This window comes from Fringilla coelebs (genome assembly GCF_963513975.1).
Source record: "Fringilla coelebs genome assembly, chromosome: 7".
NCBI lineage: Eukaryota > Metazoa > Chordata > Aves > Passeriformes > Fringillidae > Fringilla > Fringilla coelebs.
Genome location: NC_140035.1, coordinates 20,067,512 through 20,095,329, shown reverse-complemented (window position 1 = coordinate 20,095,329; position 27,818 = coordinate 20,067,512). Strand labels below are relative to the sequence as shown.

Here is a 27,818-nt window from a genome sequence, read left to right as displayed (position 1 = left end):
AAATGTGTAATAGATATTAGTTCTATGGTAGCATATTCAAAACACGAGAGATTTGCCAGTTACTGGCACACTCAGGAATTTTTACAGGGTTTATTACTCAGAGTGCCTTTTCTTCCTGAATAGAAAACTTGTTATAAAAAATTGGAAGCCTTCTCTTTATTTCTAGATTGTTTTACCATGAGATTAAGTTATTCTGGGGGGGGGAACCTATTTACTTTTGTATTATTTTTATATGCAAGAAAACTCATTGTTTATATTTACAGGTAAGTGGAAGTAAAAGGAGAAGAGAAAGTGAAAGGCTGAACTATTTCTGGCGTAGTGTCCACCAGAAGTTTCCCTGGTATAATACTGAAATGCAAAAATGTCAGAGGAAATAGGGGAGTTGAGATTTCTGCTGTCATGGAGAAAAATTAGTCACACTGTCCTTGCGACCAGAGATGAGACGGGTGGTTTCCAGCCTTGCTTACTGAAGTTTTATGTGTTTCTTACAGGGTTAAACATCCTGGAATAGAGCATATCCAAAGGGTATAAACTGATTTCAGGTTCTGTTTTTTTACTTAGGTGACAGTAGGCCCATCAGGGATTAAGTCAGTTTATGAAGAAATGGCTTATTAAGAACTGAACACTACACAGACCAGCCTTTCTCCAGCTCTAGCCTCTAAGGAAGCTAAATATTATTGTGGTGCTGAATAATATTTAGTGAACCAGAGGTTACAGTACACTGACCTTAGAAGCTTGATCACTATTCTGCAATATGAATATAGATAACCCCATTCGAAGGCTTCCTTCTTTATTTGTTGTATTGTGTTTAAGGAATTTCTTGTTCTGCACTGTTTTCTGGATAGAGGCAGGCTTCTGGGAACTCTCCTGTAGCTATGAATTCTGTCTTGCACTTTTCTAAATAGAGACTAAAATGGTGAGGACCCACAGAATTTAATCTTAGTCACAGCTTGTTGACTGCCTTGATCAAGGCCTTAGGAGACCTGACAATGCACAACATTTGTATTTCTTGCAGCTCCAAAACTGGACAGTTTGACTCCCAGAATCCTCATTTACAGCATCTAGCATCACTTTTGGTCTTAATGTTGCAGGTATGGCTTTTTCATTTTTAATCTGTACTCAGCTATTGTGGAAGGGAGGACCACAAGCAGGAATAAAGATAGAGTAGTATTAAATTTAATAATTGAGAATTATTAGAAGGTTCAAACTAAGCAAAACTAATGCCATATGATCTGCATGTATGCAAAAGAAAGCCTGACCTACAGGACTTCTGAAATAAAAGTGTGAGGGAAATGTATTATTCAATGAAATATAATCTCAAAAAACCCCACAAGAACAACCAACCAAAAACCCAAGCACCCCCTTCCTTCGAAACCATCAAACCAAGAGAAATTCTGCTTGTTAAGAATTCTTCTGCCCAAAGGTACAAACCATCTCATGATGTGCCAGTTCTTACACAGTTCACCTGCTTCTCATCTGAACAGAGCTGCTGTTGTAGGGTTGAGGAGAACACACAGGATAAATGTCTGCAAACTGAGCTGTGTTGAAAAGGGAGGGACACACACACTTGAAATGCTAACACCAATGGTAGCCTTTCTGAAGAAAGAATTGCTGTTACTGCTGTGTCTCCACAAGCTGCTTATAACAGAACTAAGACAAGGAGAAAGTAAAAAAAACCCAAAACTAAACAGAAAAGTTGAACAATGAAGAAACAATGACAATACTCCTGGACATGAAATTGATATAAACCTATTTCCTATTTTTAAGCATATAAAACCAACTCTTCTGGCAAAACAATAAGCTCATAATAGATTAAGAACTAAGGTAGAGTCCTAAATTAAAGGCTACAAAACTGAATTAGTGTCTAATTAGTAAAACTCACAGTATTTATTAAAAAAAAAAACAACCCAAAAGAAATAGCCCCCCTGCAACCCATTGTGACAGAAAACTTCATAATGTGCTAAGAAAGAAAAAAAAGTAACCTTTAACAGAAATTACAACCATTCTGTTTCAAGCCATTAAGAAGTCTTGCTTCAACAAAAATGTTAAAAATCAATAATAATAAAAATCTTGAACTTAGTACAGAAAAGTAGTAGCAAGTCTGTAGTTAACAGAATGAAAGTCATCATGCTATAGAAATTAAGTTAAAGTCTAGTTCTTATCCTTTGGAAAAGAAAAATTTGATAGGAGCCTTTTTGCTATTGGCCAGTTGCCATGGCAGTAAGGGGTGGCTGAGGGTAGAAAACAAGCCTGGGATGTGTGTAGTAAAACTAAAGGATCAGCTCCCAGAAGCTTTGAACTACTGCGGGGACACACATTAGAGGTCAGGGCAGCTGACAAGTGCTTGTATAGTATTTATTTATGAATCAGTCTCACCTTTAAATGCACCAATTCAAACAAAAGGAAATTGGTATTAAATATGTATTTCATTAATTCAGGTCTGATTATCACATAAGTTTGTAACTACAGACAAATTTTTATTCACATATATTACCCACTACCAGAGTCTGAGGCTTATCTATATATAAACAATGAAACTTGGAACATATGCATGCATATCATGGGTAATTTGGAGAGTTCAAAGTAAAGAATGCTTCAGAGATTTACTACCTAATGAAGGTTTGTCTGTAATACAGAAAGTTTTAGGAGCAAAACTTTTACTTTTCAGAAAGATACTGTTTCAGACTGGACTTGACTGACGCCAAGTAGCAAATTTATACCAGGTTAGTGTTTCAGCAAAAGAAGATCCCTGCAAAGTCAAAGTTAACTGTATTAAAAGTTACACAGATCCAAGGATGTGCTTGTAATTCATATATAAAACAAAACAATGCAAAATCTGATTTTTAGTGATCTTAATACATTTCAAAGTCCATTGTTGAATCCATCTGTTCCTCCCTACGCTGTGGTCAGGACTGACACTCTGGGATGGCCATCCCCTGCAGGCTGGCTGGCGGCTCTAGGCCGGGATGCGGGTCGCAGCCTCCTCCTCCGCGTCGGCTCTGTTGGCGTTGATCTCTGCCAGCGTTCGGCCAAAGCGCGTCCACTCGTCCCCGCGGGGAACGGCGATTTGCTGTGACACAGACAGTGTTACTGCAGCCTCCTGACAAACAGAGCTGAGCTCATGCTGAATGGCACAGCACTTATTCAGAAGAGGTTCCAGTTCCAGAGAAGCTTACCTTTATTTTAGTGTAAGCAGCAAAAGCTCTAACTAATAAAGAAGCAGAATTGGAGACTCCTGCACTGAAGTATAAAATGATATTATTATAAGCTTGTGCTATGTGTCTCCACCTGAGAGACTGCCTTCAAAGGGAATGCTAATGCTCTATCCTCATCCCATCAATTCATCATGTACTACTGCAGTACACATACTTGCAAGAGCAACTGCTTCCCTGTAAGAACAAAATCAAGGCTGCTCCACAGCAAAATTTTTTGTTTGGTACTTCTCAAGCTAGGATCAGAATTCACATGTGCCACAGTTACATAGAAGATAAAATTTCTATTAAAAAAACCCATCAATTCTTCTTTCACCGGCCTAACAGTAAAGCTTTTTCCTTTTGACTGGACGACAGCATGCTAAAAAGTTATACTAAAACACCTTAAATAAAACAGTACTAGGAAATATTATTTCAAAAATACAAATTAAACTTATTTATTCTTCCTCTAATGACAGGAGAAAAAAACGAAAGGCAAGCTGTTAAATAAAGAACAACTGTTTACAATATACTTTGCACAATGCATGACATACATACCTCTCCCACGTCATATATAACTATCTGTCCCTCTGAATCACCTACAGCAATCTCTCTCCCAGAATGTGTCCATCTCACACGGTTCAGAGCAGGATTGCCCTCCACGGTGATGCTTGCAGTGGGCACCTGCACCAATTTAAAACACATTGCTAAAAATGCATCAGCTATCCATAAGCTGGAGATAACAGAACACACCTGTGTTGCATCTGTGCTGCAGCAAAAGAAGTGTACAACACTTCAACCGTGCATGGAACAAGGATCAAAGACACAGTTCACAATACAAACACCTCAAGCTATCATCAGTGCCATGACCAAAACAACACATCTGTCCCTTGGCCAAAGTACAAACATCTGCTATCAAAAGGCACATCTGCACTCTTGCTGTGGGACAGGAGGCACAGACACGCTTGCAGGCAGTCACGAGGCACCCTGGGATCTCAGGAAGATTATGGTACAGGACAGGGATGAAAGCAGCTGTTTTGGCAGGTCAAGCCCTGTCCAAAAGGCTAGAACAGGTAATTCCAATTTAAAGCCACAGACTGGCATATGGCATAACTTTCTTCTATATGCAGTTTTGGGGTGGTGAAATTTAATTACTAAGTATCTGTCAGGTTTCTCCTCTGATCTACTGCCAGCAAATCTTAAAAAAGGTTTCTGCTATAATGAAGTTTATAACCCACACCAGAAAAGCAAACAGTCAATTCACTAAGTTAGAAACAAATGGCACTTTCACTGCAGTATTACTGTGGCAATAGGAACAGCAGTGGTGTGTGGTAACAGGTTTGTTCACACTGTTGAACTGTAGGCTGACAAGGCCTCAGGGTGGGAGGTCTGTAATTGCTTTCACAACATGGATCAGTGTTACACCAACAGATGTTTTCCTCTCTTGTTATAGGTACAATAATTTAATTACTGCTGTTATTAATTAAGAGGAGTCATTTGTAACCCTGTGATCAAAGAATGCTATCTACTACACAGAAACTACTGGAACTACAGAATATTTAAAAACAACTACAAAAAAACAAGCTATGGTAAAAAACCTCCACAAACTATGGTAAACACCCAACTTTTTTTTTTAAGAGTACAAACAATTCTCCAGCTGCATTTGACAGTTAACCTGACTTCTCACCTCAGTATCATTGTTGAGATTCCACAGGTCAAGCCTGCCCATCCCATCCACACAGGCAAACAAGGCAGGGTGAGTTGGAGACCACATCACATCATAAACATAATCAGAATTGTCTTCAAAGGAGTAGAGAGGTTTGTTATTCTGAAAGGAAGCAAAGATAACAATGTGATACCCAAACCCTACATTTCAAAATTATAAAACTAACAGGTTAAGCAAAATACAGAACTTCAACAGTATTGCCAGCAATAAGTAAAAAGTGATTTGCATTTTGACTTGCTTTAAAAAAAATGCTACTGTAAAAATCAGCCAAAACCTAATGCTTATTATTATTCAAGGTATGCTTTCCAAACCATGCAGCCATTTTTATGGCTGCTACTATAAAACAATCAATAGCAAGCCAATAAATTGTATATTTAATGCTTTAAGAATCTTCCAAATCAAGGCAATGAAAGTTCAGTGACTATTACACAAAGATTTTAACTCTGCTTCCTCTGCTTTGCCTTCCTCAGGGCATCAGACTAACAGAGAAGAAAGTAATTCTGGCATTGGAAATGACAGATATTTCAATTGTGAGCCTCATCAAGTTTAATTGACATTAGTTTTGGTGCTATCCCTTATTCCTCCACAAAATTGTAGCAAAACATTTGCTTTATGAATATATGAGGTAACTGACTTTATAACATGATTTACATTTGATTACATTGTAATAATTGTTGATAACAAAGGGCAAAAGTTGAAAAGAATGGATCAGAAATACACAAATGATGTACAAGCTGAAAGCGAAGTTTTATGCTGTTAATCTTAGTTCTGCTCATCAGCTGTCTCCTCTTTGCAGGACTGCAGCTAAAAACCTCAGTACTTCACACAATTTGACTTCAGGTTCATGAACTTCCTTAAGTAGCTTACATTATAGCACCACCTTGTGTCAAGGGCTATGAAGAAAACCACTGAACTATCTAAGTTACCTTCGTTGTCCAAAGCTTTACTGTCCAGTCAAAAGAAGAGGTGACAAAAAGATGGGAGAAGTCTACAGGTCCAACTGCTGCATGGCAGTTGATACCTGTGATTGGTCCCTGGTGTCCTTCAAACATCTCACTGATTCCAGCTTTGCTGTTTCAGAATATACAACCAAGGTTAATTGATTTGGAAACCAAACATCTGCAGACAGAGATAGCACTGAAATGCAATTTAAATACAGCCACAAGAAGATTTTGCTGCCTTACATGGATGTTACCTCACTGCAAAAGGCTTCACCACAACAGGATCACAGAAGACCATGCTTGAAAACAGACCTTAAGCTGAACATGTATTTTCTACTAACTGTAAGTACCAAAATATATCCTAGGGACAGGAGACTCATTCATGTACCAGTCCACACATTTAACTATGCTGTCCTCCAAGCAGTAGCTATAACTTCAAGTCATACAAAGAATAAAATCCAGACTCAGAATAAGCATGAAACTCCCATCAAATTAGGAGAAGCTGCATATACTGTAAGGGCTGGAGGTTCACACATAAGCCAGTAACAATATATCCCTAACAGCCTCCTATCAGGGGTGATGGAAAAGGAGGGAAACAGATGGGAAGGATGTTACACAAAAGTGACACAATTTTGGGTATTTTGGAACCAAAAAAGCTGTGCAGCAAGGTGATGTGTATTTGAGATGAAACCTGGACACTCAATTATATTTAAGAAAGCAATTGATAAGATACAGCCAGACAATTTCAAAATAGATTGAACAGCAGGAGAACAGCTAGCCAATTTGAGATCTGTGCGTGACGTTACTGTACAATTATCTACAAAACTGGTACGAAGTTTGGAATGTTCTGCTACAATTCAAATGAATAAAACCACAGTGACCTATGCTGTCCTCATCAACACAAACAACTCATAACACCAATTCAATATTCCAACCATTTCTGTTTTTAATGAAGCTCTTACTCAGGAAAAAGTGCACTGGAATTCAGACAGAGATACTCTGAACTCCTTCAGTGCAAAGAACAAAGTATGAACTTAAAAAATTTTGAGTGTAAAGCATGCAAGAATTCATCCTTTCACTATTTTTACTGCCTTTGAAGAATTAAAGTTTGTATTCACCTGCCATGACGGCATGCAGTGTACACTGAGCCTTCTTCACTGCCAACAACAAAGTTGTTGACATCTCCAATAGGGAAAGACATGCAGGTAACAGCCACAGCCTTGGACTGTTTGTGAACCAGCTCCATGCTATCCTGTAGTGAAAATATCAGCAACTTACTTCATACAAAGAAATATTAACACCTACAAAATCTTTTAGATTTCAGAATAGAAGGCTTTTCTTTTTATTTTATTTGGATAGATTGGGCAGGAATAAGGAAGTTTGCTTAATACATTTGTGTTTACCACTAACACAAGTACACCAAAACAATACAAAAGAAACAACAGAAAATATTTGATTCCGCAGGTGGGGAAATATTTTATCAAATATCAAGCTACCTGTGTTGGGAAAGTGTGGATTAATGTTTATTAGATCAACTGAATTTTTAATAAAATATTAACCTAGAATAGACACACACACGCACATATATATATATTTATCAAAAGTTATCTTACCTGGGGTTGGGAAAGCATATCCAAACTCCAAGAGCATATTTTCCCATCAGTTGAGATACTAATCAAATTATGAGCATTCTGGGTCCCAACAACATTTACACAGTACACTGGGTGCTAAGAAAAAAAACATTATCAGAAAAGAATTTAGAAGTAATAACCAGTTCTGGTATAATTATTGTACAGTACAATTAATATATGACTTTACCATTTCACAAAGCACAAAAGATTGATCCCAATCAAAAGTACAAATGATACTCCCCTATAAAACTGATACTTGTTTTTTCTGACTCTGATTTTTATGAATAGCCCGGTTCCTAAGTTTCAAAATATGGACACAAACATTGAAGCATTGCCAATCAAGTGCACTGGACAGAATTTCCTAGACATTAAACACATCTCAACAGGGCACAGTCCTTGAAGACATTTCACCTCCTACCGTGTGAGCAGCAGCTGAAAGTGGCGTTCTCTGCACTGGGGTTCTCTTATTGCTGCGATTATCCCACAGCACTATCTGGCCCGAGTAAGTGCCACCAACCACCAGATTGGGGTGAAATTTTGCAAATGTAGCTGACATCACTGCAGACTGAAAGGAAGAAAAACAAACAACAAAATACACGAACGTTCATTCAGTGACACTATGTCTAAAACTAAGGGAAATGAGGCCAAATATCAGAACTACTTCTTTGAATAAATTTATTCAGTACATTATTGCATTGCCCAATTACTTAAGGATTCACCCACCCTTTGTAACCCCTCAACAGTCTTTTTGTTTCAATTTATAATTATCAAATGAAGCTTTCCTCCTCTTTTCTTTCACATACATACATCTGTATTCCTCCTAGCATGGTTTATTAGCAACGGAAGGCCTGGTAACACACAAGATCTTAATAATGTTTTGCCACATTCTGTAGTCATTACTTCTTAGAGAATGCAGAAATACATTTAGATATAACAGAGTTACTTTTGCAATCTGGGCTTTGACAGTAATGTGACAATGAGGTTAAATTTTGATTCAGCTGTGTTATTTTCCAAAATGATAGGAAAAATGTGGATATCCTGGGCTTGGCATAATGGAAGAGATTTGCATGTTTTCATCTTTCAGAAAACTACTAGAAAACCTCCATCTACCTTTTTGCTGATGCATATGTTTCTAGTTTTCATCCTTGCTCCATTTCCCTAGGTTGTCTTCATTTTATTCAGTAAACTAAGTTGTAGTACACAATCCCACTCAAGCCCCTTACATACAAACCTTTGTGGTTCAACCATTACACAAGAAAGTTTTCCTGTTTTTTTAAAGGAAAAAAAGGAGTTCTCAAGCAAGACTGAATTCTGAATGATGTCAGAAATTCTGGAACAGAATAATATTTCTCAGCTGAGGTGTCTAGCTATTAACATCTGTTGGCAAACAAAAGTGGTTAAAGTGAATGCCAGCCCAATGAAATTATTATATTGACAAACATAAGGAAGATACTTGTCCAAATTCATCAACATAAAATCCCTCCCAAGACAGAATCATACCTGGCAGTGAAAGACATATTCTGGGGTAGTTTTCTTGTACTTCATATTCCATACAAGGGCCACCCCATCAGGCTCGTGAGGCGCATCCTCATTGTTGTTGTAAGAGGCTACAAGTAATTCTGGATACTGCACGGGAAGTGAAAAAGACTCAAAGTAAGCAAGATGACTGGCTGAGGGTCCAGATAATCCTAGACTCTTTCCTTTCTTTTGCCAAAATAGGGTTAAAAAACCCCCTTGCATTATAAAGGCATGAAAAATTGTCAGTTAAAACTGCAATTGTTGCTAATTTAGCTCTGACATCAGCATTATCACACACATTAGTCTTGTTCTCTCATCATAACTTTCTTTTAACTCTAAAACCCATTACTTTTAAGTGAGTTTTCTTTTTAGTGAAGCTGAGTTACCTCTACCAAGCAGTCCATAAACCAAAACCAACTTTCTTCACAATCCGAACCTTTCGCTACCTCTCACAAAAGATTAACAGCTCTGTCTCCTTTTTGCAAACCATGGAGCACATCAGGAACACCTTTAGAAATACAGCTTCTAACAACTGTGCTTTTATCGGAATCAAATGCACAGAATGACATCAATTTACAAAGTCAACTGTTTACTTTGAGCATTGTTTTTTACCTGAGATGACCAGTCCAGACAACTGACAACACGATGCTTTGACCAACGTTCATCAAAAAACTGCCTGTTTAAGGACAGTTTTGCTCCCGCTTGAATCTCTCTATAAAGACAATTAGGAGATATTAATCTTAGATCACTTTTTCAATTAAAAGTATTGGGAATTCACAGAAAAGTATTTAACATTCACATTACCCTTCTTTGTCCTCTAAGTCTCTTCCACTGTAGTCAAAGAAAATGTTGATCTGCTCAGAAAGGGCTCTTTCAACAATCCTTGTGGAGTGGTCAAAAAAACTTAAAAATTCTTCAGAATGCAAAATTTGTTGCTTTTCCTCCTCTGTGAGTTCATGAGGGGCAGCTGAAAAAAATTCAGACAGATATTTTCTGGACTGCACGCTTTCACCAATTCTTTTCAAGAAAGAAAAACAGTATTTATCATGATTTTGAATAATTTTTGCATTTTACGTTTTGCTGGCTAATTAGTATTTGACAACAAAATTTATTTTAAATTAATGGAACAAAAAATTTAAAAAATGTATTGATGACTTTCTTTACAGCTCTTAGAATGTCTTGAGATGAACTGTACCTTCTTCCTCCTCCTCTTTTTTTAATGTTTTTTCTTCTTCAGGTTCAACTAATGGTTTTGGTGCAACCACATCATCTTCCTCCTCCTCATCTAAGGAGAAACATTATGGTTAGACCATCAGTGTTTCTAAAAGGGAACAGTAACATTCTATATGAATGTCAAATAAGCTGATGTAAAATGGCATCATGTAGCTTAAAATGGTTGCATTTGTAAAATGTAGCCCCAAGGATAACATTATCACAAACCAAAATATCATTGTCTCCACCTGGGTATCAGTTGCACTGAGTTATGTAGTTGCATAAACTGAAATAAGAAACACAGGGAATTGTAAAGAATCCAAAGTGGAAATCTGTCTTCCAGGCAGTTATGATTCCACACAGAACCATGCGGTGGATGTGTGTTCTGTGTAACACACTGACACATTAATGCTGCGGAATAAAGAAAAATCAAACCTAAAATAGTCTACAGAGCAGCTGCTTACTTATGATCTGAAAGCATCAGTCTAATGGGTCTGCACATGGCATGAAGATGGCTTACATTAGCTTTCAGGTTGCTATTCTGAGAGGCAAATTTTGCTAAAGATAATAGCAGAGAGATTACATTTTTTCTGTCATTCTAGATGCAAGTCTCATTATCTGTATCATGTTTGGCAATGAAAACTTTACAGGAAAATGTGTTTTCCCTAATTGCAATGAATAACATAAAATGCTAATGCTCAGGAACACTGACAAGGCTTACATCACTTTCTGCATTTCTACATTTTATTGTTTGAGTACTATAAGCCAGAAAATACCTTCGAATTACTTAGAATTGTGGGATATGCTGGCTTTTCTTCATCCACTTCTAGAATAAGCTTCTGAAAAGACTTGTTTTTATTGGTTAAACAGCTACGTCATCTACTTATAAGGGAATGGCAGCAGGAAACTGCTGCATGCCTCATCACAAGTACAGAGACAGTATTCAACAGGGACTGGCCTTGTTTGTTGCAGCCATCTTCCTGACCCATGTTCAAAGTTATCTAACACAAAAAGTAAAAAAAAGACAAAATCCACATGCATGCACACAAAAAGAGTTAAAAAAAAGGGGTGGTCAAGGGATGGGAACCAGCTGCCAAGCCATGGTCCCAGCAGCCAGGCCAGCTGACTAGATAGCAACAACCAGATGGTACTGCAAGGATTGTCTCTCTGCTATGAGGTGGCAATGGGATGGCACAACATTTTTCTGCCTGACTGCTTCCAATCATGTCTTTCCCCAATGGCAAGCCTGTGCAATTACCAGCACTCCAGGAGGTCTACAGACAAGCCTTTACCCTGCAAACAAAATACAGCTTGTAGGCCATACCAGCTGCCAAACCACACACATAGTGATAGGTTTAAAGAGGGCTGAAAATCTTTCTAACTCCATAGTATAGGCAATAAAAATATAACTGTACCTGCAGGAAAGAAAGCTTTAAATGACACTGTATAATGCACACAATAATACAAACTCCAACTTAATCAAAATGATAATGACGTATGCCAATCCTACATTACTTGAAATTGAGCGATTTTTATGTTCTGACAAGTTTACAGAACTAGGATAAATGGCATGAATGATTTCAATATATGCTCATACTTTTGAACCAAATGGTGAAGGTTAAAATCTTTCCTTTCAAGGGCCTCAATCAGCCACAAAGGAAAACAGTAATCACTGTCTTTTCAGCCAGCCCAACCGCATTTGTCAGCCCTTTCTCCGTCAATGCAGCCAGAGCAATCAACCTGCCAAACATTCAGAATGGAAAAACAATCTGAAAATACAGGGTATAATGCACCTGCCAGTGAAAATGGCCATTTCAAGAAAAGCTAGTGATCTCAGTGACCCTGCTGAGGAGGCGGTGGTGCAAAGGGGAAAGAACCCGTAAAAGAATTCTTAGTGATCTCCACTCTCTTGCACATTGACACTTCCTTACAAAGCATGCCAATTACAGCTTTTGTGCTACTTAAAAAAAAATGAAAGCTTTTTTGGGCAAAATAATCACGCAAAGAAACAGAAAGACACTGCTCCTTTTTCCATGGATTCGCGTGCACAGTGGACTCGTAACCTGAAAACTGTATAACTCGTGGCCATTTTAAAGAAGGGAACTCTTCATGTCAAATAACTACAGGTGTGAACAATGATTAATTAAAAAATGCAATATGAGTTAACACACATGACTTTGAGAACAACACATACAGGATCATGTATTCAAATTATGGCCACTTGGATAAAAATCCCCCTCTTTTTTGCCCTGCCAATCAATCTTGCAGAATTAAATGATGCCTTCAAATTTAGAAATTTGGTTTTGGGTCACCCTGTATACATTATTCTAGCTTTGAAAGTCCCAAATTAGAAACTTCAGCCCAACCCCCCATTAGTCATACTACACTGATTCTAAGTACCATTTTCAGTGACAGGAGTCAAATTCTTGTCAAACGTAGATGGTCACCCCTTAGTGCTATATGACCTTCTAATCTACATATTTTATTCAAAAGATCATATAGTTGATTGCTCCTGCCTTTTAATGTTTGAAACATAAATGGCATATATTATACAGAACTCTAAATTCCTTCATGGTACTTTCACTGCATACAGCCAGCTGATACTACTGCATTTAAATGCAGGATACGGCATTTATTTTAATATTCTCCAAGTACCAGTCTTGAAACTGAACATGTCATCTCACTGATTTATCTGTAACTGCATAAATCTAAAACCTTCTCTCTAAAGAAGAATCACACGCAAACTTTCTTATTAAGGGATCTGGAGAAGAAAAACCCCAAAATTAAAAAAAAACTCCCCACATATACAAGATCTTGGCCTCATTACCTAAAACTAGAATGCTTTCTATTCCAAACCCAGGAAGCTTTCTCACAGTTCACAAAAAAAGGCACCATTAAGGTCATGGACTAAAAAAATGAGGTAAGTAATGTTTGTTTTAATTACTTTTCCCGTCTCTCCTTCATCTTGAATTTATTTAATAGCAGCCCAGAAACCAGAATTTGCAAGGAATTAGCATAACAATAATACACTACCCAGAAAACAGTGAAACATTGGGCATACTATTTCTGAAAAAGTTCCAGTCTACTAAGTCAAGAAGCCATGAAACTGTCATGCACTGCATTTATCTCAAGTCAGCTATCTAAATTCGAAACCTTAAGGGCACTCCATAACTGCATCCACCTTATTCATTATTGACTTATCTACTGGCATTTTAAGCCACTTCAATTGTCAGTGTACCAAATATGATTTCAGATTTAAAAAAGACTGCAAAGACTTGGAAAAGTCAGAGGGCCAGGAAGACAGGAAATGGGACTCTATGTCACATCAACATATCGATGAATATTCATTATAATATGCTAAGGGATTAACTCTATGTTGTTTCTGACAGGCAATCAGGGGATCTAAGGTTACAAACTGAGCAGTAAAGTAGTTGCTATTTTTATGCAATCTTTAATAGCAACAAATGTCTTGCCAATGAATGCTAAAAACAGATTTAATGAACCACTGAATTTTTACTTTGAGTTAACATCAAAATTGTGATGTATTTTGGCAAGACAGAAAGAAAAGCAGTGCTGTAAATTAGGCTGCACCTAGCAATAACACTGTAGAGTGTAGTTGCAGTTGTCTGAGTAATCTGTTGCTGCAGAGTAGGTTAATCAAAGTTAAATCACCTGTGAAATGGGTAGCTTTTGTTAAGCCAAATGTCTTCACATCAAGTTTTCCTATCTGTATTTCTGTACATTTAAGGCATGTACTAGATAATACAGAATCACAGAATATTCTGAGTTGGAAGGGACCCACAAGGATCATATACATGAATACACAGTGCTCCATTATTTCTTTGAAAAATATTAAAATGCATAATTGTACCAGCATCCAAGAAGCAAATCCTATACATCATATTTTTATTACTCGGCTTAATATTTAAATTCTGTGTTCTGGAGATGTTAGCAGACAATTATTGCTTAAAGAGTGAGTTAATGCACTAATACTGGCTGCAGCTAGCTGTGATTGCACATGCACAGTATAGTAGAGCAGCACTAAGGAGCAAATACCCAGTTAGTCCTGGAAAGCCTTAATTGTGACAGCTGAACAAAATCACAATCCCCTATACACCCATCTTTCTTTGGATTAACTGATTTCTAGGAGAGATCCCAATTTTATTGTTTTATAATATATAAGAATCAATTTTCCTAAGGCAGTTTCTCAGATACTTTGAGGTCATAATAAATCACCATCTCAGTACTGCAATAAAATAATGGAGTTGTGAGAACTGTTAGAACACTAAATGCCTTAATCTCCAAAGAAAGCTGCTACATTTCAAAATTAATTTAACTGTTACATGAATCCAAACCAGGCATTTCCAAATGCCTAGTTTTATTTGAGGACATGAAGTCTCTCCTATTTAACTCACTTGGTATGTGTTGCCACCAATATTTCCAGAACAACTAGGAATGGTTTTAATCTAAAACTAGTTTGCTTCTACTTCCTATCTGTCCCACCAGGCAGACTGGCTGTAGTTGCAATGTTTCTTAATTTAGCTTACAATGTAACTACATAACCAATGTAGCACACAGAACCGGAACAAAGAGAGCTATTAAGATCACTTCCCTGGTCCACTGATGTAATCACTCCAGTGTAGAAGGCCACTAGGCTAGTCAGGCAGGAGTTGCCCTCCTTAAAGCCATGCCAGTTGCCTCAAATCACCTCCCTGTCCTCCATGTGCCAAGTTACGTGTGGATTCTTAAACATCATAAATGCAAAATATATCCCATTTATTTATCTGATGTCAGCTAATTAAGCAACTTGGTGTTTAATCTGAACATATACTAGGAGTGTGAAAGTACCACATATTAGTAGCAAAAGTGATGTTCAAAGAGATGCAGAACAACAGTAACAGTTAAGCAAAACCTACAAAAATTTAGTAATAGAATTCATATAAATTATCTCACAAATTAACCTTCATTTACCTTATTAAGTTTCCAGATCACAAGTGACAGTTCTAATTCAGCCAGTCATCATTATTATATTAAAAGAAACAAAAAATAACTTAATAGTAATAAATTAACCATTCACCTTCCTTGGGCTGAGTCATGACAGGTGTTTGTGTCTCCTTTGTGTAGGTAACAATTTCTCGAGGAGGAAAGTCAACCTGAGTAATTTTGGCCATTCCAAGTTTAACAGGGCCACGTCTAAAAATCAGAAAACAACATTTAATTTTATTATTTCACATTTTGCTCAGAATAATACCCAAGTCATTATGTCACAGCACTGCTTAATCAAACTTAAATCCAGTGGAAACTTTGAACAAGTCACACGATTATGACGACTATTTTATCATTATTATTTAAAATCAGCAACTATTTATACATCTGTGACAAAAAGGAAGATGTGCACATATAAATATCTGGACATTAGGATATAATTTAAATATTTGCTCTTTGTGCTTGACCAGAATACTGCCACATATATGGTACACCTCTACTATCAGGGGTAGAGATCTACTCACAAGTCATGCTTATACAGCAACAGTTCTAGGATTATAAAGCTTGAAAACCAACTTAGCTATACTGAAGGAAAAAGCATTTCCTAGTCTTTTAATTTTGCTGCCCTTTTTTATCCACCTCTAAGATAGTATCTAGAATGCAGAACAGCCAGGCTGACCTGGAACTCACACTGACAAATAATTTAACCATAGTACATGGTTCCAGAGCACAATAGTGAAAACCTCTGAGCTTTGTGACTTTAATGAAGGTAGATATAGCTAGCATCATACAACACATAATATATTCCAAAACCTGCACAACATTAATTCAGGCATTGTAGCCTTCTGTAAAACCTAATTGCATATGTACTGTAATAATACAGCAATGATCCAATAATTTACCTATATCAGATTTAGTTTCTTATTATCCACTCCTCTCCCAAGATAAAAGCAGAAGAGTAACTCCTTTTGAAAGGTTTTGGTGGGCAGAATCATAATTCTTAGCACACAATACCGGTTTTAGTTAGTGCTTATAATGAGCTACAGCTTTTATAAACATATTTGTAAGAAAAGATGGGAGGTGCTCTGGTTTTCAATACAGTCAGAAATGATTTCTTAAAGTTTGTATTTTCTCAAAAAAAGACTCAAAGAAAACTAAACTTGTGTTTATTGGAAATAAGCATCTAATGTATATTAAAATACATTGCAAGCAAACGGTGCTAAGTCAAGGGACAGCAAATTTCTATTACTTACAAAACAGTTTCTTAACAACAACAACAACTACAAGTCTTAAAGGAAAAAATGCTCATACTTATTATCCATAAGCACATGAAAGAGGGAATATAAGAAATCTATGCAATACCCCAGATCGGAATCAGAGTGGAGCTGAAGAACTGATGGATCAGTATCCCAATGCAGCGTCCTGGTACCCCAGGTTGAACAATCATGCAGCATTAGCAAAAAAGGCCAGAGATTAGTGAAGCAAATATACACTATGAAATTCTAGAGTTACAGCAAGCTTATAGTTATTTTATTGTTCACAAGAAACAAGGCAATGCAATATCAGTTAAGGGAAATTCAGCAAACATTCAGTGCAATAACACATGCAATAAATACAAAAGTTAAGAAGCAAACAGAATTCAGAGCTATTAGCAAAGAATTAAATTATTTTAAAGGTTGAAAATTAAAGGTCTGCTAACAAATGTTGCCTTAATGAAAGGCAAATAAAAATATTTTAAATACTGCTAAGAACCACTAAAAACTTGAAATTCTTTTTAAAATATGTTCAGATTTCTTCAGGTTATATGAAGACAGATTTGTTAACATAACATAAACTTGCCCAGAGCAGTAAATATGTGGAGGAAACTGTCATATTGGTAAAGGAAATGAGTCAACACATAAGCCTTTTGGTAGTGGGGCAAAAAAAGCATTTCCACTGGGATAAAGAACTGCTAGAGTTTCCAAGATGTGACATTGCAGTAATTATGGGTTAAGCACTGCCTTGGGCTTGTAAGTGTCATCTGAGTTAGAGCCAACTCCATCTAAGACACTTAAAATCTCTTATAAATTGTGGGCTTTATATTAATAATATGTTTCAAAATCACGTGGAATAACAAACAGAATGGATCCATTTCAAGTTGTACTAGAAGAAATTGCAAGGGGGAAATCAATATTCCCTCTACTTTCATTTCTAGCCTTCATCCCTTCTTCAGAAATTTTCATGTAGTCTACTGGCTATCAGGCTTGGGCAGAATTTTAGTAACACACTTGTAAGAGATTAGCAGATTAACCTGCATTTTTTTTCTGACATTCTCATATGTTACCTGCATTTTTCAAAAAAATGTTTCTGAATAAAAAAATAAAGAATAAGCAATATTTTACTATGATGAGTCAATAAAAGACAGTTTTACGTTTTCATCCCATACATGGTAATTTTATATTAACTAGGTGCAGAATTCCTAAAGTTAAAGTTGTTCTGAAAAATATACATGCAATGCCATAAAAGCTCATGAATATGGGTGTGCCACATACTACCCTGTTCTAGTGGAAAGTGTGCATTAGGACTATTAATCATCACTTAAGTAGGAATTACAAATCCACCATTTTCATATGATCATCAACTGCAATAGCTTAATACCCAAATTTCCAAAACCTTTTCATATCTTTTGTGCATTAGAGAACCCATCATTTTAGCCTAAAGTTAATTACTTTGAGCATACTTATTTGTTGATCTCTGCTATCTTTCTTGACCAAAGAGATTTAAGCTTAAGGGTTTAATATGGTCCATGAGACTTGAAGCTGGGTATTGCTTGTATGTTGTTCAACCATAAGCAAAAGCAAACCACCATCCCAACGTTCATGTTGCAAAGAATACTTCAGCTTCAGATACAGATGCTGCATCACCACAATACCTGTCCGATATTTTCTCAACTTTTTCAATCGTGTTTGAGAGGAAGTTGGGGAAAAGGCTATAAACACAAAACACTCCAACTGTTGCACCTGTTTAAGATCTAGCCCTTAATGAGGTAGCTTTCCTGCTTTCAAAGCATTATTTTAATTTTCAAAAGCTGCTTCAGTGGGACCAGGGACAGTCCTTCAAAATAGTTGAAGCTAACAAGCAGTACAGGAGATAAAGTTAAATATTTCTCAGAGATATTCTTTTAAAATAAAGGTAACATTCTAAAATAAAATTCACCTATTATATATATATATAACAAAATGGTGCAAAATACTGGTTTTGTTTTCCAGTTTGTTTTGCCTTCAGTCAAATGAATTTATCTACAAGCTTCAGTGAACAAATTTCCTCTTCTTCCATATATGTCCAGATTTCTCTGTATTCAGACACTTTCCCAACAATTCCTATATACCTAAAAATATTTTCTGCTTTTAAACTAATTCTATGAAGCATCCACCAGCCTAAAAGTAAACGAGCTGTATTCTTTTTGAGTGTTGGACTTGCATTCTTGACTGAGGAAAAAAAGAGAAAGAACAAGGATCAAACTAGGAAACAAAACTCTTTACTAATGAAAATAAAGCAAGACAGATGGGAGTAACAGCAGGAGCACAGTCTCAACACTGCTCTACTACTTACTAAAAGAGTTACTGACAAGATCCAGCATCACTGAGGAGGCTTTATAATAGATCTCATATTGGTAGGAGTCACCTGTGAAATGCCACGTGTAACACCAAGGAATATCATTCAGTCCAACTTCCATATTCAAAATGTATGAACTTGTACTAATAAACCAGGATGTAGACACTCATTTACTGGGGTAAGGGAAGAATCCACTGGTGGGAGAAAAAGCAAGGGAACTCCAACAGGGACTCCAGAATGCCTTCAATTTAGCTGTATATTCATACCTCCAGGCCTTAAAGATCACAATCCTGAGACAGATTTAAAGTTTGAAAATGCATGAAGTTTTTAAAACTCAGGATATGGGTTTTCTCAAGGCTTCACAGGAAAATGCATACATACAACATTGCATTACTATGTTTGAGAACACACAGAGTGCAGTGCACGGATGAGGTGGAAATAAATGCAGTACACAACGTGGCATTCCATTTCAGGTATGTGGCCTATGCATATGGTTCCATACTGAATTTAAATTAGGTGTGAATGGAAAGAAAATATTTTCTTTCAAAAAGTCATCATCAAATACTTCTTGGGTTTTTTTTCTTCTAGTGAACATAATTACATACATAAATATATTTAAAAAAGACAATTTAATAAGCAATAAACAACAATTTAAAATAATTAAAATTTGCTTGCCACTGAATTAAGGAACGATTATATTGGTTAATTAACACGACAAGCAAACAAGATCATACCTGAGCACTCTTAACAAAAAGTCTGAGTTCACATCTGCTATCTGATCTATTCTCTGTTGTAACTGAACAATTTCTACTTAGAAATAGGCACCACGTAACCTTTGTTCAGGTCATTAGTCTCTTGAATATTTTCAGATTAAGATGTACAATCCACAGATTCATGCATAATCCACATGCAGTCTTTTTATAAGATGTTTTAAAGCACTCTAACTTTTCCAAATGACTTCCAAAATGACTTCCAAACTTTTCCAAAATGACAACAGTAACTGATAACTGTTGCAGTTACTGTGCTTTAACTAAACTTCCTCCACAATGTATACTTACTAAATTTCAAGTACATAAACTTCACTTGCTGCGAATATTTTAGCAATATTAACAGGTAGCTACCGCTCTTATTTTCAGACTGTGCATGAGAAGCAGTAAAAAATATCCTTTGGAAGCAGTGTTTTCCTGCCTTAGCACCCATATATGACCACTTGAAATGTTTAACAGAAATATTTATCTGACTCTTTTTTAGAGCAGCATGTCTCAAACCATCACGCTCAAAGAAATGGTCAAACAAACGTGACAAGTATTGACACTGAAAAAAGACCAAAACAACGGTGGCTGTACTAAGATGGAGTTATGTTTTGATAAAATAAAAGATTGCAAGTGCTGTAGTTGTGCTACACAGATGAAGTAAAAAAATGAGAACCATTAAGGGAAAAATAAAATCAGAAGTCATGTGAAGTTTGTAGATGGCACCTTTTATTAGACCAACTAGGTATGGGAAAAAGCAAACATCCTCTCATCCATACCCATCCTCCTTTAGAAAAAGCTGGGAAGAGCGCAGAAGTTAGAGTTTTTGAGTTTGTTATTGTCCCAGGACACTCATTTTACTTCAAACTTGCAAGTTACCATCAACTTGGAAACTTGCAAGTTAGCATCAGTCACCACATCAATGCTGGCAACTTCAAATCAGGAAGTATAGTTGCATTTCAAATTTTAAAGTAAAGTATTTCAGCAAAACAGTCACTTTTGACAGATTCAACACTGTAACCTCATATTATTACAATATTATTACAATTACAAATAATTAACCATGATTTTCTTCTAAAGCTTAATTATTCAGAACCCAGGTATTGAGCAAAGGAACACGGCAAGGACAGTGACGTACCTCGATCCAACAGCACCATCCCCCGAGTCCTGGCTGCCAGCCTCGCTTGGCGTACTCACGGATTTGGAAGACGGAGAGGTAGGAGGAGGGACTAAATAGTGAAACAGACAGGTATCCGCTGTTACTACTCGCAGAGGTTGCACAGCTTAGGATGTTTGCAAATTAATTAAAAATGAAGTATTAAAAAAAAAGTGATGGCAAACAAAAAAAAAAAACATGGATGAAAATGAACAGTAGAAAGAGAGGGGAAAAGACAATGTTAACAATTCATGCTGGATTTTCATGCAATTGTTTGGCATTTATGCATCTGGAGCATACAAAATGACATGGAGGGGAAGACATTTAAGAGAAAATGAATTGAAAAAAATATTTTTAAATTGAACTTTTGACAAATGATGACACTGATTTTCAAAGGGTAATTTCCACTGACTCATGTTGCTTAAATATAGAAAAGATAGTTGTTAATACAGCTCTGACATTAGTCTTTCTTAAAGATTAGACAATGAATGTGTTTAACATGCAATGTTATTTCAAAACATATAATCACCAAACTGTGGACCAAAAAAGTGGCTGTGTCATACAGCATCCTGTTATTTTTGTTCCAGGTTGAATAAAATCAACATAAATCTTGTGTATTACAAAGTTTCTAGTATTAGGTCTTGAGAATGACTTTTTTTTTTTGCTGGACTTGCTGGACAGCGAACAGCCTAGTACCACTGTATTTAAACTTTTAAAGTGTCAGTTCATTTCCTGCTAGTAGATGAAGACTGGATTTACCATTTGAAAAGTAACACTCTTTCTGGAAGCGATATATAGTGAATGATATCATGCAATCTGATACAAATACAAAGCTACTTTGGTACTTCTTTCAACTTTTCTTTTTAGAAATGGTCATTTTTTAATGAAACTTAGGGTTTAAACACAAGAATTAAGGGGTGTTTTGAAGGTCCTCATATGCTTCATTTTTCAGCAATATGTAAAGCATTCACTGCTTAGCAACCCTTAAAAACCCCTTTAATCAACTGAAGACAATTATTTATACAAACTGCTGCCTACTCTGTCAACAGTTATGCATGAGAGAACTCTGAGTTTAGGTCTGCATAATTTCTTGAAATCACAAGTATAATGTGAATTCTAAAGAATTTTTCTACCTCATCTCAAAACAGAGACATGGTTCTGATTGACAAAAATTCTTCCTTAATTATACCAAAGTAACAGTGAATTCTTCAATTTATTAAAATTTCATTCCTCCTACGGGGAGAGACCTTTTTTATAGGTCTTGAGTTGTTTTTCATAAATTCATATATACACACATTTAGACTTTATACTTATACAACCGGGGGCATGTAAGAATATATAAATTCTTCAACTCATCCTCGCCAGGTTAATCTACAGCAGCGCAGCTGCCCGCGGGCCTTTGCTTTGCCATCTGTGTGCGCTTTCAGGACATGACCCCAGTGCTGGTGCTGCAGCGCTCTCTTGTGGGGAAAGCGATTCTCGGGAAACCTTGCCCAAAACTCAGGGGAGTCCCACTGAAGGACCAACAGTCTTAGGAAAAGACCTGATGGAATTTCACCTACCCCAGAGGATTAAACTATAAAATCTTTTTGAAAATAATTCTGGTTCACTAACTTAAGGCTTCTTATATAGTATGTATGGTAGATATCAAAACATGCTAACACCGATACAGTCCCTTCTCCTCTACCAGAGCACTCTCTCGAGCAGTTAACAGGAATTAACACAAATTTCTAGGAAAGAATCTAATGTCAAGCAACCTCCCTCCACGGACAGTGTGAGCACAACTACCTCAGCTGCACACCAATCAGCTCAGCCACAAGTTAGCATCAGGTCAGGCATACAATCACTGTACTTGCTGGCATCCGGACAGCAGAAAAAGAGCTTGAGCCTTAGGCATGCTAACTGCAGGCAGCAAGGAGGACATTTTAACTTGATTAAGCATCCATATCAGACCTGGTTATCTCGAAAGGAGACAGACTGAATTCCCTGCATACACTGAAGGGTGTGATGAAGTAGCAGCTCACTGGAATTAAACACAACATGCAGGGGTGTGCCCCACTCTTGCATGTCAGCACCTCTGTGTTTTTCATGAACACCTACTCTAAGCATACACATTAACCTGCTTTGAGACCTGGCTGTTCTGCAGCTTTCAAATTCTCTGCCAGATGTGAAAAAAACCAGCAATCACATACATTCCTACAAAACTTTAATCAACTGCCTTAGCACACTATATGCAAGATAAGTGTTCAATTAATAGTCTAGCAAAGAAAATCTGTAGCAGGTCAGAGCTGATTTCTTAAACAGCTGCACACTGGTGCTAACACAGCCAAATGGAGTCTCTCAACTATTAAAACAGTTTGGATTACCAAAAATGACTGCTGGGGCTGTTGGAATCTGAGCAGCTATAATGCTGTTCACTTCTGAACACTTGAGGACTACACAAAAGCAATTATGAAAATATAATCGCAGATATATGTGTAAGAAATTATTACTATTTTATTTACAAACCCAGCTGAATAGAGCTCCAAGATGCCAAACTGCTAAGCTTTAAACCCCTTTGATTTCAGAGTTGGTGACAAAAAGCAGAGTTGCATTATGTTTCTTGCTTTCATCTTCCATAGGGATGTGCCTAAGTAAAGGCAAAAAGGAACAGCCAATATGCTAACACATCCAAGAGCTGCAGAGATACCAATCATCACCCCTGGAAGCTAATTTTTATACTTAGTGTTGTTATTGCTCCATCAAAGTCAGTCGGGTATTTGAGATAAGAAAAACTAGGGAGTAAAAGATGTGGAAAAGAAACAAGCCAACTCCATACAAAAATATCAGCAATAAAATTTGGCATTGTGGAAAAGAGTAAGGAAAAAAATACAGGAGAATAATGAGCATGAAAAATAGGAGGGGAAAAGAAAATGAATACATGATATTTTAACTAATATACTTCAAATAATCCACTAGTGTAAATGGTATTATTTTATACAATAATGTTATGTAATGTGTTCTGAAGTACATCATTTGACATTTATAACAGATCATGAAGGACAAAAGAGTATACAACCCAGACATGTATAACCTCCAAAAAAGTGGCCAGAGAATTATTAAGTTAGTTACATAAATACCTCAATCCTAACAAAAAAACCCAAACCACCACCACAAAAATAAAAACCCCAAAAAACAAACAACACAAAGCCCCAGAAACCACTTCACCCCCCAAAAAAAAAAAAAAAAAAAGACTAAAAAAAAATCTCGCAAACATTTCTTTCCAACAAATAGTAACATTCCTACCAACAGGAGACTCAGGTGTCAACCCCATACTCTGAAGCAATGCTTCTGCTTCTCTTCTCTTCTTTTCAAGATCAGATTCTTCTTGTACTGGAAGAACTTCTTTCTTCTGGTCAGTCTAAAAATTATTTAATAAGTAAGTTACAGCCTTTAACCTTTCATTTATTTTGAGACCCCACAGGGTTTTTGTAATACTGAAACCTATCAAGTATATCAGATATTCAATTTCAATAGTTCTAATGGCTCTTTTTTGTAGATAGAGTAAACAGACAGGAATAACACTGTTCCAAAGCTTTGGTACTGTCTTTAAAGAACATATATAAACATACAAAAAGTGTCTGTGTATTTGCCAAAATGACTAACACTTCATAAGATTAAGAGTACCTTTTTTTACACTAATCCTAAGCACTGTGAAATGCAAATAATGACAAAAACATCCTGTACCTGGGTGTAAAAGTATTTTAGAGATAGTCATGTGGTTCCTATTTTAAAATTACAATAACTGTGTCAAAGAAAAGTAGTTTTCTTTGTGTTATCTGCTAGACATAAAAAAATACACCCCCCACCCTCATTGATTTAGAAATAGTGCAAACTATTGCAAAAGATGCCGAACACTATATCTTTCCACTCTTAGTTAGCTGCTTTTTAAAAAAGCAATTCTGGTAATACACTGCTACAAGGTCATTAGGACATAATCTGAGCTATTTCTTTCTCCTTTTCGTCTGAATCATGTGGTTGGCAGATGCCCAGTGTTCAGGCATATGCTGATTTAGAACACCAACTAGATCATAACCAAAACACAGAGAAGAAATGAAAAAGTACCCAAAACATACCAGTAAAAGTTTCTTTTATGAGAAACAATTTGTATTCAGGAGAAACAGTAATCTATCACTGATTATCACATTTTTGAGCATGGAGAAATCCAGAAGACTGTTAACAAACTAAATGTAGCACACAAGCACCATATACATCCTGAGTGTTGCTCTGATTTTAAAATTCAGGTCAAATAGGTCAAAGAGCAGAAGAACATAACACATTGTCTGTACAATGACAGTACTGACAGTCAGATCATTCCTACAGACATCCTCAGAACTGTATTTCAGAAATGAGTTCTTTAGATAAAACCTATCACAACTCATTAAGTAGAGCTTTCATAAAATGGACCAGAGTGATTTGATTAATGATGTCACATGCACAAAGATAGTTCTAGAAATCTGAACTTCATGCTAGTGTAAGATACTAATTTTTATATTTTTTTAAATCCAGCTTATCATACAAACAGTTGAAAAGAAAACAGTAGGTGTTTACATCATTATAAAATGAAAGTGCTACATTTATATTAGCATCAACCATTAAATAGGCAGTCTCTGAACAGGACACAGAAAATGATTGATAGATTATGTGAACCTACTCCTAAATTTTGGGCAAGTAACATATGCAAGTCAAAGTGAAAATTATTTCTTACTTCTTTCTTCTTTCGTTCTTCCTCCTTTCTCTTCTTCTCCTCTCTGATTTGAGCTAATCGCTGCTTCTTGCGCTCCAACTCCGCCTTCAGCTCACTTTTGTCAGACATGGCTGAAACACTGAGCAACAGAAATCATGTCACTGTTTGGCTTTTGTTTGGGTGGAGTTTTTGGGTTGGTTTTTTTTTGGTTGTGGTTTTTTTTCATTTTTTTTTCAAGACAGCAGCTGTTCTTTCCACAAGCTATTCTTAAAGAAATTACCCTAGCTTACCAAAACCAGCTTACTAGAAGCCTGAGTCAACAATAATTGAAAAAACCCACAATTCTACTTCTATTTTTCATTCACTTAACACATTCTCAATACTAAAGTGATTGATTTAAAACAAACATAGAATCATGACATGATGACAGCATCCATTTCTGAGGCAGGTCTGATGCTCTTTGAAGGAACTACTTTGAAAGAAACCTTAGGCACCGATGTGAGTATTTGATCTTGCCATAGGATTTTTGCAGATACAAAACCACCTGCAAGATTGAAAACAGCAAGAAAGGCAGCAAGACAATATTCCTCTGTAATTTTTCACTTCAACAGCTAAATATTGGCATGCTATAACTTAACAGTATGTAAGCTATATATCCTTCTACAGACCATTATATGATTCAAAGTAAAGATTTATTAAAACATTTAGTAGGATTACTATAGATGATAAGGCAATGTAAGTACAAGTGTGTGGTCTTAGAAAACTGTAAAACACATGCATTATAACTTTTTTTTTCAAAACTGTTATACTGCTAATAAATTGGTGGATCGTTTAAAGACAAAAATGCTACAAAAAGTTTTGCTATGTAACTAACAGATACAAAAAACAAGGTCAACAACAAAAGGTGGAAACCCTCTAGGTTGTTTAAAACTTCACAAAGACTTAGAATACAGGTAAGAAAAACTATGTGAAAGCGCTAGGTGAAGAACTTAATTTTACTGTTTTTAAGCAAAGTCAAGTCACCAAAGAAAATGCACGAGTGGTCCTATAACAAATGAGGCAACTATAAATGCTTTTACAGTAAGTTTGACAATGAAGATACAAAATTAGGTGTTAGCAATATGACTGTGTGCTAGTTCAAAATAAAGAATACTTGCAAGTGTTTGCATAGCACAGCTAAGCACAGAAAGGGATACAAAATGTTGCAAGCTTCATATGCCTAACACCACTTCCTAGAAATCCGTATACCAGATGTACGTATTCCTCCATGCCGTCTGTTGGCACTAAGGTGCTAATAAACACCCTACAGTCAGCATTTTCAAATGGCAGTCCCGTGTCCATTTAGAACAGCACTAGGAAAGCGCGCTGTCACACCATGGATTGCCGCCCGTCCAGTGCCGGCCCGAAGAGGCGAAACAGCACAAACCGAGCGGACCTGAGGGGAGGGGAGCCCAGCCCATCCCGCCTGGAGATGACCACGGTACCCACCTGGTGCCACCAGAACCAAGGTCCCCACCCAAATCCCACAGGGGCCGTCCCGGGGAGAGCGCCCGGCAGCCCGGACAGGGTCGCCCCACGGCCCGGGAAAAGGCGGCACTCCCAGCCTCCCCCACTCAGCGAGCCGGGCCGCCCCCGGCCCCACCCGGCTGCCACAGCCCTCGCTGCACAGGGCGAGGCCGAAGGAAGGCGCGTTCCCACCGGGCGGCAGCAGCGCTGTCCGCGGCTCGGCCCCTGCGCACCTGTCCGCGGCTTCTGCCCTGCGCCCGCCGCCCTCGGCCCCGCGCCCCTTCCGCCGCCGCACAAAGGCGCCGACAGCTGGCAGGCGGCTGCCGACGGCAGACACCGAGGGTCAAACCAGCTCTGAAGGCGTTGCGGAATGCGCAGAAATCTACGGAAACTGCGGAAGAACACTGAGATCAGTGCAGTAAAACACCCAATACCCCACTCGTCCGCACCGTCAGGGCCAGCAATCGGAAAGGAATTAACACGGGAAACGAGCGCGCGAAGCGACACAGGAACAGGGCGGTTCCCGAGGCCCGGCGCCACACCCCTCCCGCTGGGCGCTGGCCGGCGAAGCCGCTTGGAGAACGACGACACCCAGCATGCAGCGCGCACCGCTGGATGGGTCTCGTCTCCGGTGCTCCCCGGGCGTGGCCGGGGCGCGGCCGCGCGTTGCATGATGGGAGTCGTAGTCTTCCGGAGTGGGGACACTCTAGCCGCCGCCGCTCGGCGTCCTCAGGGCGCGGGGAGCGAGCGCCACCGCCGGCCGTGGAGTGCATGCGCGCATGCGCGCCGTGCGTCAGTTCGGGCGGGGCGCGCGGCGGGTTCCCCTCAGGGACCCCTCGGCAGAGGCCCCGGCAGGGCAGAGCGGGCCGAGGCGGGATC

The 27,818-nt window shown here is 37.7% G+C and overlaps 1 protein-coding gene across 4 annotated transcripts; it reads right to left on the bottom strand.

Moving 5' to 3' along the window:
- Positions 1-1,154: 1,154 nt before the first annotated feature.
- DYNC1I2 (dynein cytoplasmic 1 intermediate chain 2) lies at positions 1,155-27,395 on the bottom strand. 4 transcript variants are annotated; one of them, XM_084209457.1, is made up of 17 exons: positions 27,173-27,395; positions 25,455-25,572; positions 23,993-24,107; positions 22,827-22,865; positions 20,690-20,780; positions 15,297-15,412; positions 10,203-10,292; positions 9,812-9,974; positions 9,620-9,719; positions 8,990-9,115; positions 7,908-8,054; positions 7,472-7,585; positions 6,977-7,110; positions 5,844-5,988; positions 4,879-5,019; positions 3,750-3,875; positions 1,155-3,070 (listed from the first exon to the last, which is right to left on the bottom strand). In XM_084209457.1, the coding sequence occupies exons 2-17, from the start codon at positions 25,560-25,562 to the stop codon at positions 2,957-2,959; spliced, it is 1,869 nt and encodes a 622-aa protein (XP_084065583.1). In that variant the 5' UTR covers positions 25,563-25,572; positions 27,173-27,395; the 3' UTR covers positions 1,155-2,956. The 4 variants fall into 4 exon arrangements, with proteins under 4 accessions (XP_084065583.1, XP_084065584.1, XP_084065585.1 ...); XM_084209458.1 differs by lacking the exon at positions 27,173-27,395 and adding an exon at positions 26,922-27,122; XM_084209459.1 differs by lacking the exon at positions 22,827-22,865.
- Positions 27,396-27,818: the final 423 nt, after the last annotated feature.